The sequence below is a fragment of the Panthera uncia genome (assembly GCF_023721935.1).
Source record: "Panthera uncia isolate 11264 chromosome A3 unlocalized genomic scaffold, Puncia_PCG_1.0 HiC_scaffold_12, whole genome shotgun sequence".
Taxonomy (NCBI): Eukaryota; Metazoa; Chordata; class Mammalia; order Carnivora; family Felidae; genus Panthera; species Panthera uncia.
The window spans coordinates 37,956,719-37,975,152 of NW_026057579.1; the positions used below are offsets into that span (position 1 = coordinate 37,956,719).

The 18,434-nt window shown below is 47.8% G+C and overlaps 1 protein-coding gene across 3 annotated transcripts; it reads right to left on the bottom strand.

The window, feature by feature from the left end:
• Positions 1 to 102: 102 nt before the first annotated feature.
• LOC125937725 (uncharacterized) lies at positions 103 to 2,987 on the bottom strand. 3 transcript variants are annotated; one of them, XR_007462489.1, is made up of 3 exons: positions 2,122 to 2,980; positions 1,853 to 2,000; positions 1,004 to 1,485 (listed from the first exon to the last, which is right to left on the bottom strand). XR_007462489.1 is itself a non-coding variant. In XM_049652611.1 (2 exons), exons 1-2 carry the CDS (start codon positions 2,191 to 2,193, stop codon positions 400 to 402), a joined length of 615 nt encoding a protein of 204 aa, XP_049508568.1. In that variant the 5' UTR covers positions 2,194 to 2,987; the 3' UTR covers positions 103 to 399. The 3 variants fall into 3 exon arrangements, 1 of the variants encoding a protein (XP_049508568.1); XR_007462488.1 differs by having other exon boundaries at positions 1,004 to 1,492; positions 2,122 to 2,979; XM_049652611.1 differs by lacking the exons at positions 1,004 to 1,485; positions 1,853 to 2,000 and adding an exon at positions 103 to 942 and having other exon boundaries at positions 2,122 to 2,987.
• Between the last annotated feature and the right edge of the window lie 15,447 nt (positions 2,988 to 18,434).

Sequence of the window (18,434 nt, forward strand, 5' to 3'; positions counted from 1 at the left end):
AGCAGGTGGGGGGGCTGGGGGGGAAGCAGAAGGTGCAGGGGACAAGGGGGCAGGGGGAGCAGCAGGGGTGGGGGGAGGGGGGCAGGGGGGAGCAGGAGGGGCGGGGGGGAGGGGTCCGGGGGGATCTGCAGGTGCTGCGGAGGAGCACACACTGATTTCACAGTATTTTCTCTTTGTAATAAAAGTGATTTGCTCATGAATAAATGTGTATGATTTGTAAAACCTCTTTAGGCCATCCCGAATAAATGAAATCACAAAAAGCATCTGTGGTTTTGTCGTTGATCCTTTCAGAGATGCCACCCCTCGTCCAGGGGCCACTCTGTGAGCTGCCCCGTGGACAGGGAGGGGGACTGGACTCTGCAGCCTGGCCCGCCCCTGCGTGCCCACGGGCCAGCCCTTTCACCCCTGGCGGGCAGGTGCCCTGCTGACCGCTGTGCCCAGGACACCTCGTCCCGTGCTCATCTCGTGCAGGCGCCGGTCCCGGGGCCCCGGCTGGGTCTTGGTTGTCTGAGCTCTTTCCTTCCTCCCTGGGGACCAGTACCTGCCGGCCGGGCAGGCTGCATGCGGCTCCAGCAGGGGGACGTGGCCTCCCCATACCAGCGGCTGCGGGCCTGCTGGGGCGGCGGCATGGCCGGGGCATGTGGCCGCCTCCTGGGAGCCCTCCCCGGCCCCCCAGGCCGGCGGGCCTCGCCCACGTTTCTCCGCAGCCCCCTGGGTTCTCTCTTCCTGCCGCCTCAGCCGCCGCGGGATCATCTCAGGGACGGAGTGATGTCTGCTCTCTGGATGGTCTCCACGGGACTGGAGCAAGCAGATGGGTTGGGATTTAGGAGAGACAGTTCGATGCCGTGTGCCGAACAGAGCGCTATTTCTTCCTGGGAAATGCTTGCTGTCAGGTAAACACCAGCAAATCAAAAACCAATTCTGCAGGGGGATGATTTTTGCCTTCCAAAAGATGAAATTACAAAAGCTAAGAAACAATGTGCGCTCTGAGGAGAAACCCAAATAAAATGACTCTGCACGCTGTGTATATTTTATGTGTGTTCTGCATCGCGTGAGCGTATATGGGAAGGTAATTACGGGCACGGTGGCAGGTGGCAGGCCCAAAAGCGCCCATTTTGCTTGCTGACGTCTCAGCGTCTGCCACGAAGCTCCACGGAGAACAGCAGCTGCCCGCGAGCCTCTGTCTGGGGCTGGCGTCTCCTCGAGTCCGCACGCGGGTGGCAGGGCGTTTGAACCCCTGTCTATGACCTTACAGCCCGAAGGCTTTCCACCCGGTGAGGACGGGTTAAGGATGCCGGCTTTCTTTTGAGCGGAGCCCTGGCGCTGGCCTGACCGCTGCGCGGAGCTCCAGCCCTCACTTATCTTGATCACTGGGGACTCAGCCTGCTTTCCAATAAATCACACCCCGGACAGCAGCCCACGGATGTGGGCCCTTATTTCTTCTCCACCGCTGATAACAACAGACAATTGATTTCCTGTCCAAAGCTGGGTTCTCCAGCGAAATTAAAAGAGTCATGTCTCGAGGCAAATAATATTGTAATCTCGCTCAACCCGCGTCTCCAGCGCGACCGAGCGTTTTATGCTTCTGGTCGTCCCGAAACCGGGGAGAGCCCTTCAGCTCCCCTCTGCCTGTTTGTACGCCCCTGCTCCTGTAATTCAGGGGTGAGCCTCTCGAGCCCTGTGCACAACCCGCACACCCTCCCTCGCCCACCCGCACAACCTTTCTCGGACCGCACGCCCTCCCTCTCTCCCTGCACAGCCTGCCCTCTGATCCGCATGCCCTCCCTCGCTCACCTGTACACTCTCTCCCCGACCTCACGCCCTCCCTGTCTGACCTGCAAACCCCGCTCACCTGTGCAGCACCCCCTCCCACGTACGGCCTCTCCGACCCGCACGCCCTCCTCACTCAGGAGAGTCGGCAGGAGCACTGCGTGGGGGCACTGGTGGATTTTACAGGTGAAGAGGTTCAATAAATACATGGAATTCGGCCAAGCCTGGACCTTCGGATGCCGGTGGAAGAGGAAGAAAGGAAGCTTGGCCTTCTCGTCCCAGCGCTTTGACCCCAGGACGCACGCCCGTCCTCCCCCTGTCCCACCGCCCCCTGGGGTGCACCCTGTACACCTCTGTTTGGCCTCGGGACAGTGCCCGGCCCGCCCGGTCCCAGCCGGTGGCGGGAGTGAAGGCGTCCGTCATCCACGAGGGCTGCCTCCGCTCCCACGGTCCCGGGACCTCCCACGGACACAGGCCCGGATGGAGACGGAGAGGCCCGTGATGGATCCGGCAGGGGTGCGGGAGGGCGGTGTGTCTGGGCGGGGCTGGGGGCGCCGGGGCTCGGGAGCGTGGGCTTCCTCCCGCCACCCCCCGGACCGCGTGCTCGGCCCGCCTTCCAGCACGTGTGTCTTCGGGACCGTTGTGATGAGATAGCGCCCGGGAGCCTGTGTCGCGCGCTCAGCTGGTTGTACGCTCACGTCTCCAGGCGCCCTGGCGGGGAAACGCAGGGGGGAGGCGCGCGAGGGTGGGGGCTGGGCGCGGGGGAGGAGGCACCGGAAGCACAGCGTTCCCACTCGCGTGTTTTGCGAGGGACGGACCGTTGACGGTCGCTACTGTCTGGTGATTTTTAAAAACTCCCGCGAGTCCCGCCCGAGGGCAAGGCCCGCTGCGCCGTCCCGGGCCCGACGGCGTCCGCACGGCGCGCTCTCGGCCGCTCGCGCGTCTGCGTGACTCGGGGGTCAGCCTCTCGCGAGAGAAACCGCAGAGGCGCTGGATGGGGTGGCGGCGGCGGGCCGACTCCTCGGAGGGACCGCGCTCGGGCGGAGCCGGCCGCCTTCTGTGGCGGTTCTTCCCGAGCCACGCGGTGTCCTCCGCGTGGACGGAGGCGTGGGCCTCGCCGTCGGTGCGGATTTTGTAGCCGTGATGAGGACACGCTGTTCCTTCGAAAATGTTGCTTAATGTGAAAAAAAAAAAAAATGACGTTTATCGGAGACCTTTTGTTTTCTGAAGGTGCCTGTAAAGACCGAGAGTGTCGGAATTCCTGATCGCCTCGACCTGCTTGTGTTCCGGCGGCTGAGCTCCGCTGCCGGGTCCGGGGCTTGAAAATTGCTGCCTCTCCTGGTTCCCAGAGCTTTGAATGTCTCATCCTACAGCTTCTGTCCCACTCTTCCTCCCTCCCCCCTGTCTCTCTCTCCCCCCATCTCCCTTCCCCCTTCAGTCTCCCTCCCCCCTCTCTGTCTCCCTCCCCTCTCTCTCCCCTCCCGCTGTCTCCCCCTCCCCCCTCTCCCCTCCGTCTCTCTACCCCCTTTCTCCCTCCCCTCTCTCTGTCTCTTTCAACCCCCCATCTCCCTCCCCTCCCTCCGTCTCTCTCCCCCCTTCTGTCTCCCTCCCCTCTGTCTCCCTGTCCCCTCCCTCCATCTCCCTCCTTGCCCTCTGTCTCTCTTTCCACCCCCACCCCCCATCTCTGCCAGGTTAGAAACACTTTACTGCCCCGTGACCACAGATCAGTCTACACTTTGCACCAGTCACTTGGTGACTGTATTTTGCAGCTTAACTTTGTGTCGCCTCCACCCCTTAAATGGGCGTGAGGCGTGAACCTGTGTCTCATTCACAGTCCCCCCCAGTTACCTGACTTCCCTCACCTTTTCTTTCTTTTACCTGATAAATTCTCACGTGGAGCTTACGTCCTCCGGGAGGGGCTCTGAATACATTACCTTACTTAACCCTCACAAAACACCTGTTAGGTAGGTACTATATCCTCATTTTACTGATGAAATTAAAGCCAAGACGAGGTAAGTGACTTGTGCCGTGTCCCACGGCTGCCCGGCGTGGGGGGGGGGGGGCCAGGCAGCGCTGGGCTCGTGACCTCTGCGGGCTGCTCCCCCCGTCTGCGTGCCACCACGTGGCCTGGGCTAACTGCTCTCGGCTTTTTGGGCAATTTCTGGGTCTCTGTCCATTCTAGCAGCTTTATTTCAACACGAAGTGTCCTCTGTGCATCCATATTGTTATTCTGTTAAAAGATTTCCTTGTCTTTTCTTGCTTTTCATTTTGGTACGTAAATAATTCTGCAGTTTTGCATGATTTGCACTAACTTTACACGTCGGTTTGGTGAGACGTGCACCTCTTCCTAGTGTCGATCTTCCGATACGGAACATGCTGCCTTCATTCATGGGTTCAGATCTGTTCTTCCAGCACCCCCTTGGCCTGTGGCTGTAATCGTTGGAGGCTGGCCTAGGTTTTGTAAGGTAAACTTCTACATATTCAATTTTACTGTTCGGAATAGGATTCCTTTTTCACGGGGGCTCTGTTAACACTGGCATGTAGGAAAAGTATTGCGTTTTAGGTTTGTGTTAATGGAATTTTATAAATTCTTGTATTCTCAGATTCTTTTTTCTTTTGGGTAGGCATGTTTGAATTGTGTCAGCTTTGCCCCACCCTTCCTGCTAGATAGATCCCTAGCCCTTTTTCTTATTTTGCTGTGGGGGTCGGGGAGTGCCACCCCTGACGTACTGCTGGGTATTTATTCCCTATCAGCTTGTGGTTTGAGTGGATATTTTTCTGAAGTTTATTTATTTATGTTGAGACCGAGAGAGAGAGAGAGAGAGAGAGAGAGAGAGAGAGAGAGAAACCCAACAAGGCTCCATGCTGTCAGCACCGAGCCCGACTTGGGCTCAAACTCACACACCGTGAGATCAAGACCTAGCTGAAACAGAGAGTCGGATGCGTAACCAACTGAGCTGCCCGGGCGCCCCTTGAGTAGATCTTTTTAATCATGTTTAATCAGTCTTGTTTATTAAGAAGGTTTTGCGAATGTCTTTCCAGCGTTTATCCACGTGCATGTAGGGCTTTCCTCTGTTGGTTTCTGCTGGCGGTGAGCAGACTCCTGCCTGGGTTTTGGCGTGCGTGCACGTGCCCGGTCTCTAATGCGCCGCCACGGCACTCATGGGTCATTTCTGCATCTGTATTCATAAAGGACACCTGCCCGGAGCTTCCTTTCCAACCTGTCCTTGCTCGGGTCTCCAGGATATGCGTGTTCTGTGAAATGAATTCCTGGGATGCGGCTTCGTGTGCTCTCTGGGAACGTTTATCTGGCATGGAAGTGATCTGCTCCATGACCATCTGGAAGCCTGGCCTGTGAACTCTCTGGGCCTGGGACCCTGTGGGAGACAATTCTTGAATAACATTTTCAATGTCATACACAGCTTTTTGTCTATCGCTTATTGATTTAATTATGGGACCCGTTTTCCTAGCGAAGAGAAAAGCATACATTGCCTAAATATCAGCATCAAGAATGAAATGTATTTATTGATCTTCCCTAGATGAATCGAGGAAACTGGCACATTTATATTCTTTTACCTCTCTGTCCGTCTTCTGCATGTTTTCTCCTTACGTGGTCGCTAGGCTGATATTTGTGTATATTCAGTGCTCTCTCGGTCAAGAATTACACATGACGGGTGCATCTAATTTGAACAGTTATTCAAATTTGTGTGATGATGTGGTTTTAATACTGCTTGCCAGTCTTTTATATGCCATGACTTCCGATTTTTGAGGGACTTTTCCTCTCTTTGCTGATGACCTAGACTTCATTCCTGGGTAAATGCGAGTGGCTGTGGCTTCTGAAGCCTTAGCTAAGGATCAAATTGGGGTCACAAGTGTCCTTTTAAGCTGATGCCTCTGCCTCATTGTTCTCTAGCATTTGTGGTTGCGAAAGGAAAGGTGAGGCCTGATAAGACCTGACCGATACTTATTTGTAAAAGAAACGTGTTTTTCCTGCTGGCTCTTTAAAGGGGCTTCATCCAAAAAATTAAAAACAATTGCCCAGTTTGACTCAGGTGTTGGAATCTTACCGTCAATTTTAACTGGTACACGCGGTGTCTACTGAGCGGCCCGATTGTCTGTCTGCTCGAGGACACTTTCTTCCGGTGTGGCTTCCCCGTGGCGCTTCTGTGTTGTGATCTCTACCGCGTAGGTCCTGTGTGTGTGTCCGCCCTCACTGCCCTTGCTGCTTTGCCCTGCGCCCCTGCATCATGGGCTGGCCTCCCAAGCCTTTGTCCCATGGCATCTCTTTGGTTTTTCTGCAGAGTAATTTGTGTCTGGTCCTACTTCTGGACTCATTTTTTAAGTATTTTTGATGCATTAGTCACTGCTGTAAATGATTGCCTTAACTAAGCCTGCTCCTGTCCTCTATCAGTTTGGTATCTTATTAGCTCATATTTCAGTCCCTATTTTCTAGAGCCCGTGCCTTCTTTTTTTTTTTAATTTTTTTTATTTTTTAAAATTTACATCCAAATTAGTTAGCATATAGTGCAGCAATGATTTCAGGAGTAGATTCCTTAGTGCCCCTGACCCATTTAGCCCATCCCCCTTCCCACAACCCCTCCCATAACAGTGTCTTCTGTTTTGTCCCCCTCCCTGCTTTTATATTATTTTTGTTTCCCTTCCCTTATGTTCATCTGTCCTGTGTCTTAAAGTTCTCATATGAGTGAAGTCAGATGATATTTGTCTTTCTCTAACTGATTAATTTCACTTAGCATAATACCCTCCAGTTCCATCCACGTACTTGCAAATGGCAAGAATTTCATTCTTTTTGATTGCCGAGTAATACTCCATTGTATATATAGACCACATCTTCCTTATCCATGCATCCATCGAGGGACACTTTGGCTCTTTCCATACTTTGGCTACTGTTGATACGGCTGCTATAATCATGGATGTGCGTGTGTCCCTTTGAAACAGCACACCTGTATCCCTTGGGTAAATGCCTAGTAGTGCAATTGCTGGGTCACAGGGTAGTTCTATTTTTAGTTTTTTGAGGAACCTCCGTACCGTTTTCCCAAGTGGCTGCACCAGCTTGCATTCCCACCAATAATGCAAAAGAGATCCTCTTTCTCCTCATCCTCACCAACATCTGTTGTTGCCTGAGTTGTTAATGTTAGCCATTCTGACAGGTGTGAGGTAAGGTGTGGTTTTGATTTGTGTTTCCCTGATGATGAGTGATGTTGAGCATTTTTTCATATGTCAGTTGGCCATCTGGATGTCTTCCTTGGAGAAGTGTCTATTCATGTCTTTTGCCTATTTCTTCACTGGATTATTTGTTTTTTGGGTGTTGAGTTTGAGAAGTTCTTCATAGATTTTGGATACTAACCCTTTATCTGATATGTCGTTTGCAAATATCTTCTCCCATTCTGTCTGTTGCCTTTTAGTTTTGCTGATTGTTTCCTTCACTGTACGGAAGCTTTTTATTTTGATGAGGTCCCAGTAATTCATTTTTGCTTTTGTTTCCCTTGCCTCCAGAGATGTGTTGAGTAAGAAGTTGCTGTGGCCAAGGTCAAAGAGGTTTTTACCTGCTTTCTCCTCAAGGATTTTGATGGCTTCCTGTCTTACATGGAGGTCTTTCATCCATTTTGAGTTTCTTTTTGTGGATGGTGTAAGAAAGTGGTCGAGGTTCGTTCTTCTGCATGTCGCTGTCCAGTTTTCCCAGCACCACTTGCTCAAGAGACTGTCTTTATTCCATGGGATATTCTTTCCTGCTTTGTCAAAGATTAGTTGGCCATACGTTTGTGGGTCCATTTCTGGGTTCTCTATTCTGTTCCATTGATCTGAGTGTCTGTTCTTGTGCCAGTACCATACTGTCTTGATGATGACAGCTTTGTAGTGTAGCTTGAGGTCTGGGATTGTGATGCCTTCTGCTTTGGTTTTCTTTTTCAAGATCGCTTTGGCTATTCGGGGTCTTTTCTGGTTCCATACAAATTTTAGGATTATTTGTTCTAGCTCTGTGAAGAATGCTGGTGTTATTTTGATACGGATTGAATTGAATATGTAGATTGCTTTGGGTAGTATCGACATTGTAACAATATTTGTTCTTCCTATCCAGGAGCATGGAAATTGTTTCCATTTTCTTGTGTCTTCTTCAATTTCTTTCATAAGCTTTCTATAGTTTTCAGTGTATAGATTTTTCACCTCTTTGGTTAGATTTATTCATAGGTATTTTAATGGTTTTGTGCAACTGTAAATGGGATCACTTCCTTGATTTCTCTTTCTGTTGCTTCATTACTGGTGTATAGGAATGCGACCGATTTCTGTGCATTGATTTTATATCCTGCGACTTTGCTGAATTCATGAATCAATTCTAGCCGTTTTTGGTGGAATCTTTTGGGTTTTCCATATAGAGTATCATGTCATCTGAGAAGAGTGAAAGTTTGACCTCCTCCTGGCCGATTTGGATGCCGTTTATTTCTTTGTGTTGTCTGATTGCAGAGGCTAAGGCTTCCAATACTATGTTGAATAACAGTGGCGAGAGTGGACATCCCTGTGTTGTTCGTGACCTTAGGGGGAAAGCTGTCAGTTTTTCCCCATTGAGGATGATGTTAGCGTTGGGTCGTTCATATATGGCTTTTATGAGCTGGAGGTATGCTCTTTCTATCCCTACTTCCTTGAGGGTTTTTATCCAGAAAGGATGCTGTATTTTTTCAAATGCTTTCTCTGCATCTATTGAGAGGGTCATATGGTTCTTGTCCTTTCTTTTATTGATGTGATGAATCATGTTAATTGTTTTGCAGATATTGAACCAGCCCTGCATCCCAGGTATAAATCCAGCTTGGTTGTGGTGAATAATTTTTTTAATGTATTGTTGGAGCCGGTTGACTAATATCTTGTTGAGGATTTTTACATCCATGTTCATCAGGGAAATTGGTCTGTAGTTCTCCTTTTTAGTGGGGTCTCTGTCTGGTTTTGGAATCAAGGTAATGCTGGCTTCATAGAAAGAGTTTGGAAGTTTTCCTTCCATTTCTATTTTTTGGAACAGCTTCAAGAGAATAGGTGTTAACTCTTCCTTAAATGTTTGGTAGAATTCCCCTGGAAAGCCATTTGGCCCTCGACTCTTGTTTTTTGGCAGATTTTTGATTACTAATTTGATTTCCTTACTGGTTATGGGTCTGTTCAAATTTTTTATTTCATCCTATTTCAGTGTTGGTAGTGTATGTTTCTAGGAATTTGTCCATTTCTTCCAGATTGCCCATTTTATTGGCATATAATTGCTCACAATATTCTATTATTATTGTTTTTATTTCTGCTGTGTTGGTTGTGATCTCTCCTCTTTCATTCTTGATTTCATTTATTTGGGTCCTTCCCTTTTTCTTTTTGGTCAGACTGGCTAGTGGTTTATCAATTTTGTTAATTCTTTCAAAGAATCAGCTTCTGGTTTTATTGATCTGTTCTACTGTTGTTTTGGTTTCGATAGCATTAATTTCTGCTCTCATCTTTGTTATTCCTGTGTTCTGCTGGTTTTGGGTTTTATTTGCTGTTCTTTTTCCAGCTCCTTAAGGCATAAGGTTAGGTTGTGTATCTGAAATCTTTCTTCCTTCTTTAGGAAGGCCTGGATTGCTATATACTTCCCTCTTATGACCGCCTTTGCTGTGTCCCAGAGGTTTGGGGCTGTGGTGTTATCATTTTCATTGACTTCCATATACTTTTTAATTTCCTTTTTAACCTCTTGGTTGGACCATTCATTCTTTAGTAGGATGTTCTTCAGTCTCCCAAGTATTTGTTACCTTTCCAAATTTTTTCTTGTGGTTGATTTTGAGTTTCATAGCATTGTGGCCTGAAAATATGCACAGTATGATCTTGATCTTTTTGTACTTAGTTAGGGCTGATTTGTGTCCCAGTAAGTGATCTATTCTGGAGAATATTCCATGTGCACTGGAGAAGCATGTATATTCTGCTACTGTAGGATGAAATGTTCTGTATATATCTGTTAAGTCCATCTGGTCCAGTGTGTCATTCAAAGCCATTGTTTCCTTGTTGATTTTTTGATTTGATGATCTATTCATTGCTGTGAGTGGGGTGTTGAAATCTCCACCTATTATGGTATTCTTATCAATGAGTTTCTTTATGTTTGTGATTAATTGGTTTATATATTTGGGTGCTCTCACATTTGGCGCATAAATGTTTACAATTGTTAGGTCTTCTTGGTCCATAGACCCCTTCATTATGATATAATGCCCTTCTGCATCTCTTGATACAGTCTTTATTTTAAAGTCTAGATTGTCTGATATAAGCATGGCTACTCCGGCTTTCTTTTGTTGACCATTAGCTTGATAGATGGTTCTCCATCACCTTATTTTCAATCTGAAGGTGTCTTTAGGTCTAAAGTGGGTCTCTTATAAACAGCATGTAAATGGATCTTGTTTTCTAATCCATTCTGTTACCCTATGTCTCTTGATTGGAGGATTGAGTCCATTGATGTTTAGAGTGAGTACTGAAAGATATGAATTTATTGCCATTATGATGCTTGTAGAGTTGGAGTTTCTGGTGGTGTTCTCTGGTCCTTTCGAATCTTTTGTTGCTTTTGGTATTTATGTATATATATATATTCATCTTTTCTCCCCTCAGAAAGTCCCCCTTTAAATTTCTTGCAGGGCTGGTTTAGTGGTCACAAACTCCTTTAATTTTTGTTTGGGAAACTTTTTATCTCTCCTTCTATTTTGAATGACAGCCTTGCTGGGTAAAGAATTCTTGGCTGCATATTTTTCTGATTCAGCACACTGAATATATCCTGCCACTCCTTTCTGGGCTGCCAAGTTTCTGTCCATAGGTCTGCTGGAAACCTGATCTGTCTTTCCTTGTAGGTTAGGGACTTTTTTTCCTCTTGCTACTTTCATGATTCTCTCCTTGCCTGAGTGTTTTGTGAGTTTGACTATGATATGCCTTGTTGATGGTTGGTTTTTCTTGAATCTAGTGGAAGTCCTCTGTGCTTCCTGAATTTTGATGTCTGAGTCTTTCCCCAGGTTAGGAAAGTTTTCTGCTGTGATTTGCTCACATAACCCTTCTACCCCTATTTCTCTCTCTTCCTCTTCTGGGACCCCTATGATTCTGATGTTATTCCTTTTTAATGAGTCACTGATTTCTCTAATTCTTAAATTGTGCTCTTTGCCTTAATCTCCCTCTTTTTTTCTGCTTCATTATTCTCTATAAGTTTGTCCTCTATATCGCTGATTCTCTCTTCTGCCTCATCCATCCTTGCCACCGCAGCATCCATCTGTAATTGCAGCTCCGTTATAGCATTTTTTATTTCATCCAGACTAGTTTTTACTTCTTTTACCTCCACAGAAAGGGATTCTAATCTATTTTCGACTCCAGCTAGTATTCTTATTATCGTGATTCTAAATTCTGGTTCAGACATCTTGCTTGTATCTGTGTTGGTTAAATCCCTGGCTGTCTTTTCTTTGTGCTCTCTCTTTTGGGATGAATTCCTTCATTTCATCATCTTGAAGGGAGAAGAGGAATTAATGAGGTAGAAAAATTTTAAAAATTAAAATTAAAGAAATATTAAAATTAAAAATTAAACACACACACACAAATCGAATAGATGATGCTAGATCCTAGGTGTGTTTTGGTCTGGGTGTTGAATGTGGTTTGACAGATTAGAGAAAAAGAAGAGTGGGGGGAAGAAAAAAGGAAATACTTTGAGAATTTGAAAAAATGAGTACAGTGAAGTAGACTAAAATAAAATGATGGAAGTAAAATAGAATTTGAAAAAATTTACATAAAAGCAAAAAATATAGTAATAAAAATTAAATAAAAATATTGTTAATAGAAATTGAAAGTAAAAATGAATTTTTTCTTTTTCTGTATTCAAGAAAAAGAAAAGAAACGAAAAAGAGAAAAAAGATAAAAAAAGAAAAGAAAAAAAGGAAATCGTTTGAAAACTTGAGAAAGTGAATACACTGTAGTAGACTAAAATAAAATGATGGAAGTAAAATAGAATTTGAAAAAAATTACATAAAAACAAAAAATACAGTAAAAAATGAAAGAAAAATATTTTTAATAAAAATTGAAAATAAAAATGAATTTTTTTCTTTATTCAAGAAAAAGGAAAGAAGTGTAAAAGAGAAAAATAAAGAAAATTGAATAGGTGGACACGCTAACAGATTGAAGTAGGACTGAAATCACTTCGTTTTCTCTAGAAGTCAGTCTATGTAGCGCCTGATAGTCCATAAACCAAGCCGGCGGGGAGACTTGTGTTCTTGAAGAGCGAGGTTGGCCCAGTTGGCCGGGGCTCAGTGTAACGGCTCCGCTGTCCACTAGATGGCGCTGCCAGCCTCCTGGGGTGGAGTGTTACAGCGGTGGAAGGTGCGTCTGCGCCTGTGCGGGAGCGGTCAAAATGGCTCACCCAGCTACCCGCTCTGTTCTCCCGGATCGGCAATGGCGCACCGGTCCTCCGTCTTCAGCTCTCGTCCGCTCCCCGCTTTTCCACTCTCCGTGACCAGGCCCCAGGCCGTACCTCGCTCCCGAGTTTTGCCTCAGACGCGGCTATTTTCCCCGGCCCCTTACTCCCGAAGGACTGAGGCCTTGACCCGCTCCGCCCCTCAGCGGGAGGGTCTCCCTGAGCGCTGGCCGAAGGAGCAACGGCCGAATGTCGGCCGCAGCCAGGAACGCCCGCTGGACCCTGCTGCTGTTGCCGGTGCCCCGAGACTGCGGCCCGAGGCCAGCCCGCCCCAGAAAAAGTTGGCGAGACAGGGTAGCATCAGCGTCTCAGGGTTGGTGGAAAATCGCAACACACGTCTGGCCCCAGGCCTCACCCTCAACCACCTTGTTCCAGCACCAGCGAACGTGGCCGCCTTCCGGGGTCTGCCGGGACCAGGTGGCTTCAACAGTCTCCGCCAAATGTCCTTCCGGCAGCGGAACCGCCTTGCCCCGTGTGGCCCGAGCGCCTCCCGACCCCACTCTGTTCCTGGGGATTCGCCCTTCCCACCGGAGCACCGCCAGGTAGGGAGCTGCGGAGGTGCAGCCTTGCGCTCCCCTCGTTTACGGTCTTAATGGGATTTAAACCCTCTCCTTTCTCCTTTAGTCCCTGCGGCCGGTTCCCATTTTCCACTTTCTCTCCCGCTCCTTTTGGGGAGGGGGAGGGGTGCTTTTCCCGTATTCTCCCCGCCCCCCCTCCGCCAGTCTCCGTCCTCTCTCCCCCCGCAAAAGCACCTCCCTTCCCGCGGCTTCCCGCTCCCCAAGTTCACTCGTCTGCGCCGCGTACCTGCTGAATTCTGTGGTTCAGGTTGTGCAGATGGTAGTGTTCATCCTCCAATCAGTGTTCTAGGTGTGTAGGATGGTTCAGTGTTGGTCTGGCTGTATTTCGTGGACGCGAGACACACAAAAAGCTTCCATGCTGTTCCGCCATCTTGGCTCCTCCCCCGAGTCCATGCCTTCTTTTATTTAAATAACAGCTTTATTGAGATGTAATTCACATTAAATTCATCATATCGTGTTCATTATCATAAAATTCGCTCTTTAGGGTGTACAGCCCAGTGTGTCCCTCTGTATATTCACCGAGTTGCACAACTGTCACTGCAGATTTCAGGACATTGGTGTCACCCCCCCAGAGCAACCGTGTACCCGCGGCAGCACCGCCACCCTCTGCCCCCAGCCCCTGGCGACCGCCAGTCGGTGTCTATGGATCCACCTGCTCTGGGCGTTTCCGTGAGTGGAATTGTCCACTCTGTGGTGTTTGCGACCGACTTTCTCTTGTCAACGTCCTCACGCTGTGCACGTCCCCTGTTTGTGCTTACCAGTTTGCCATTGTGTGGACAGCCCACAACTTGTTTATCTGTCCTTCAGTGATGGAGATGCCGTTTTCACTTTCTGGACGCTGTAAATAATGCTTCCTTTAATGTTTGCGTGCGCCGTGTGTGCTCTGTGGATAAATGTCTACAGTGTTCTTGGGTAGATACCTCCAAGGGGAGATGGCCGGGTTTTTGGGAACTTGATGTGTGACATTTTGAGGGACTGCGGAAGTACTTTCCAAAAGGAACGCACCATTTCACATTCCCACTGGTGGTGTGCGAGGGTTCAGTTCCCCCACATCCTCGCCAACCCTTGTTACTGTCTGTCTTTTTAACTTTTAGCCATCCCGGTGGGTGCGAAGTGAAATCTCACAGTGCTTTGGATATGCATTCCTTTGAGGTCCAATGATGTTGAGCATCTTTTTCTATACTCATTGGCCCTTTGGGTGTCTTTGGAGAAAAGTGTACCCGTTCCTTTGCTCATTATTTTTTTTGTTTGTTTGTTTGTTTGGGTCATTATTTTTTATATTTTTGAGTTGTAAGAGTTCTCTATATACTCTACATACTAGACCCGTGTCAGATCTATGATTTGCAAATACCTTCTCCAATTCCACAGAATATGTTTCCACTGTTTTTTGATAGTGATAGTGGCCTCTGAGGCATAAAAGTTTTTAATGAAATCCAACTTACCAATTTTTTAAAATCACACTTTTGGTATCATGTTAAGAAACCATTACCCAATACAAGGTCATAATGACCTATTCCTATGATTTTTACCAGGGATCTTCTAGTCTGGTCTTATATTTCGACCTGTGACACATTTTGAGTTGAGTTTAGGATATGATGTGAGGTAGGGGTCCACATTCATTTTCTCGTATGCGGATGTCCAGTTGTCCGGCAACTACTGTTTGAAAAGGCTGCTCTCTCCCTGTTCAGTCACATACAGGTTTACATCTGAACTCTTGGTTCTATTCCATTGGTCTGTACGCCTGTTCTCATGCTGTTATAAGATGTCCTGGTTTGTTGCTAGTAGCAATTTTTATAGTCTCTTTTGTCTGGAGTAAGTATAGCCACTCCGGCCCCCTTGTGGTTATTGTTTGCATATGACTTTTTAATTTTAATGTATCTTGGAGATCTTTATGTACGAAGAGTTTTCATCTATTCTATAGCTATGTAGTATTCCATTTATGGCCGTAACGTAATTTATTTATGTAAATGTCATCCTTGAAATATTGAAATCCCGGCACAGAGTAAGAGTAAGTATGGAGCCTTTGTTTTTCATTCATTCAGGCACTTTGCAGACTCTCTCAATCGAAAGTTTTGTGCTTTTCTTCAGCTCTAGGAAATGTCAGCCCACTATTTACAAGGGAATCGTTCACTCCATGTCTGTTTTCTTTTATGTAATTCCTGTTGCAAAATACTCTGGGTTGAGTTTTCATGTCCTCACTTCTCTTATTTTCTGTGCCTTTCTCCTTTTGCTTTATGCTTTGAGTTTTTCCTGTCTGTGTCTTCTAGAAAGTCAATCCAGCCTTCAGGTACACAATATTCAGTGTTCTGAGCGCCACAGCCACTGAACTTCTTTACTTTGACATTTAAATATTCTCGCCCTGCTGCTTCTCCTTCTTCACAGCGGCCCGCTTTTATTAAAGGGATGCGATATCACGTCCAATCTCTCTTTCGTTTTCTGAATGATCCTGTTCTTCCCCTTGGGGAAATTGGCTTATCTTGGTTTTCGTCTTTCTTGCTGTTGATTTTCTTCAGATACGTGATGACCTGGTGGTGTTTTTCTCCTTAAAGTGGAGAGCAGCTTGACTGATGCAGGAGCTCTCCTGGGTTTCTCCTCCACATTTTAACGTCTGTCACCCTGACAGGCCTTCCCGTGGTGGGGGTGACCCCAGCCTCTATGAAGAAGACGGGGCAAACCCACAGGGAGGCCGTGGGAGGGGGAACGTGTGGTCTGAATGAAGGCCAAAGCCCCGCGTGCCCAGGACGCGACTCCTTCCCCCACACCTGGCCCTCAGGTGTCTGTTAGGAAGGTCTGGCGTTGACTCTGCCGCGGTTTCTGTCTTAGGTGCTGCGGAGCTGGTGGGAAGCGGGGTACACCTTCGAGCCATCTCTCGGGTGGTTGGAGCTGTCCTGCCCCTGCTCCAGCTCGTCTACCAATGCGGTCCCATTGACTGGGTCTTCCAGGAAGCCACTCAAGTGTGTGAGCGGCTGTGGCTCCAGTGACCATTTCTTAGCTCTAGAGGGGATTCGGGGTCTTTGCTGGATTCTTATCATGGGGAAGAATTTGGGGAGTGATTAAGGAAAATGCACCTGCCAGTTTTACCATCTTGAGAAGAGAATCGGGGGCGGGGGCCGAGGGCTACTGGGAGAGGCAGAGACAAAGAGGCATTTGGGGAGCTGGGAGTGACTCAGACTTTGATGTCAGTGAAGGCTGTGATGTCAGTGATATCAGAGTGACTCATTCCACTGAGGGGAGGGAACCAGAGGGCCCTGCAGGGAGGGGTGGGGCAGGTCCAGCACAGATCCTGCCCCTGCCCCTGCCCCAAACCAGAGCATTGCCATCCAGGGATAGCCTGGTTCCTCGTGTCTTTGCTCTCTCTTACCCAACTCCACACTAGGAAGGTTTTTGCCTCGATGAAGCCATTATTCTGCTTAACTGGTAAACTACATTACTGGATGCAGATGGATGTGGGCCCTGACATCTTCCTCTGAAAATATGGTAAGTAAATTAGTTAATTATTGTTTTTGAATTGACATGCTATTCAGGCTTTTGATTTATAACTTAATTGTACTGCTCTAGGTGACTTCCAATTTTTAACCGGATCCATTTGAATAAACTTAGTGTTCTATCTCAGATTAGCCAAAGGAAGATTAAAAAGTGAGCTGGAGAGTTTGGTAGCTTTGTAACAATAGCATAAAATGTGGAATAATGAACTGTAAATGTGTCTAATTACATAAATAATGCATTTGTGTAATTGTCAAGTAAGGGGGTGTGCTAATGAATCAATTATTTTTAATTGTAGGATGCTTGATTGTTTCAGAAATATAATTGATCGTAATCAAGAATCAATTAAATGTTGATAGTAATTATGTTTATCAAGCTTAAATACATGACATCATTACACTGTAACTGCTTCGGGAAGAAGGAAGTGGAAGGAGGTTATCCTAAGTGAAGGAGAAAGAGCTCATATTTATGCCAGCAGCCCGGCAGCGGCGGGACTGCACGGTAATGAGGTAGGAAAGAGAAGCGAGCTCTTCAAGGCTTATCAGTTAAGGCTGCTGAAGGCGAGCTTCTCCAGCTGCGAGCTCATCGCATCCCCGAGCTGGGCGGGTTTCTGCCTGTGGGGGGCGTCTGGATCAGCGGCTTCCGAGATAGAAACCCCAGGTGCGCTGCGGGTGCGGGCTTGGGCAGGCCCTCACCCGGCACCCCTCTCGGGGAAAGCCGTCTTGTGATCCGAGGATTACTTAGGCTCTAGGAGGTGTGTGTGGCCCCCACCTGTCTTGGGCGTGCGGCTCTGCTCAAGTTGACTTGAGGGGCTCGACCCTGCGAGATTCACTGCAGGTCGTCTGAGCATTCCAGAAATGACGGTTACTGTATGAGAAGCTGCTGAATTTAATGTGTGTTGGCTGTAAACACGGGCCCGCGAGCCCCTCCGTCTCTGGGACTGTGTCCCATTCCCATTCGTGTCCCTACCGCATGCCACATAGTAGGTGCTTGACAAATGTTAGATGAGTGATAAAAACGTTCCTCGTGATCCGTCAGCTAATCAGCATATTGGTTGCAGCTGTGGCTACCTTTGTTGGCCTACCAGTTGTTGGCTTGCCCACAGGCCCTACTCATCCCTCCTTCCTTCCTTCCTTCCCTCCCTCCTTCCCTCCACTGACTCATCCATCCATCCCACCTTCCTTCCTTCCATCCATCCTTCCTTCCATCTATCCTACTTTCCTTCCTTCTCTCCTTCCTTCCACCCACCCACTCATCCATCCATCCATCCATCCCACCTTCCTTCCATCCATCCACCCATCCATCCATCTATCCTACTTACCTTCCTTCCTTCCCTCCTTCCTTCCTTCCCTCCACCCACTCATCCATCTATCCCACCTTCCTTCCTTCCATCCGTCCATCCATCCATCCTCCTTTCCTTCCTTCCTTCCTTCCTCCCTCCCTCCCTCCCTCCCTCCCTCCCTTCCTGCCTTCCACCCACTCATCCATCCATCCATCCATCCAGTACTTTCTGAGCACCTGCTATGTGCCAGGAACATTCCAGAGGCTTAGGACCCATTGTTTCAGAAGGCAGAGTCGTTACCCTACCAGTACCCAGCGAATAAAGGGAAGCAGGTAACTGAATGAGTCATTGTAATAGGGTGTGACATGTGCTATGGGACAGAGGGGCCTCACTTGCCCAAGTTTGCCCAGGTGGTAGGGAGCAGAGCTGGGAACTAAAACCAGGCAGAATGATTGCCAGGCCAATCCCTTCAATAGCTGCTGGTACCCTGTCTTCAACTTGACTCTGGAAGCCCTCCTAGCTGGAGGGAGCATTGCTGCTGTCCATCTGGAAATACATACCTGTCAGCTATTGGTAATTTTCTTGTGTTATTTCTTTGATAATTTCTTCTCTCCGCTCTTTTCTTTCTTATTGGTGCTACATTAAAAAATTTTTTTTAACATTTATTTATTATTGAGAGACAGAGACAGAGCATGAACAGGGGAGGGACCAAGAGATGGGGAGACACAGAATCTAAAGCAGGCTCCAGGCTCTGAGCTGTCAGCACAGAGCCCGATGTGGGGCTTGAACTCACAAACCGCAGATCATGACCTGAGATGAAGTTGGACACTTAACTGACGGAGCCACCCAGGCGTCCCTCTGGTGGTACATTTTTTTT

Excerpts from the sequence above, each read along its gene's own strand:
- LOC125937725 (XM_049652611.1), bottom strand. The coding sequence starts at position 2,193 with ATGACGGACGCCTTCACTCCCGCCACCGGCTGGGACCGGGCGGGCCGG. Across the intron at positions 943-2,121 it reads TGTCCCGAGGCCAAACAGAG|GCAAAAATCATCCCCCTGCA; the intron begins GTGTACAGGGTG and ends ATCTTTTGGAAG.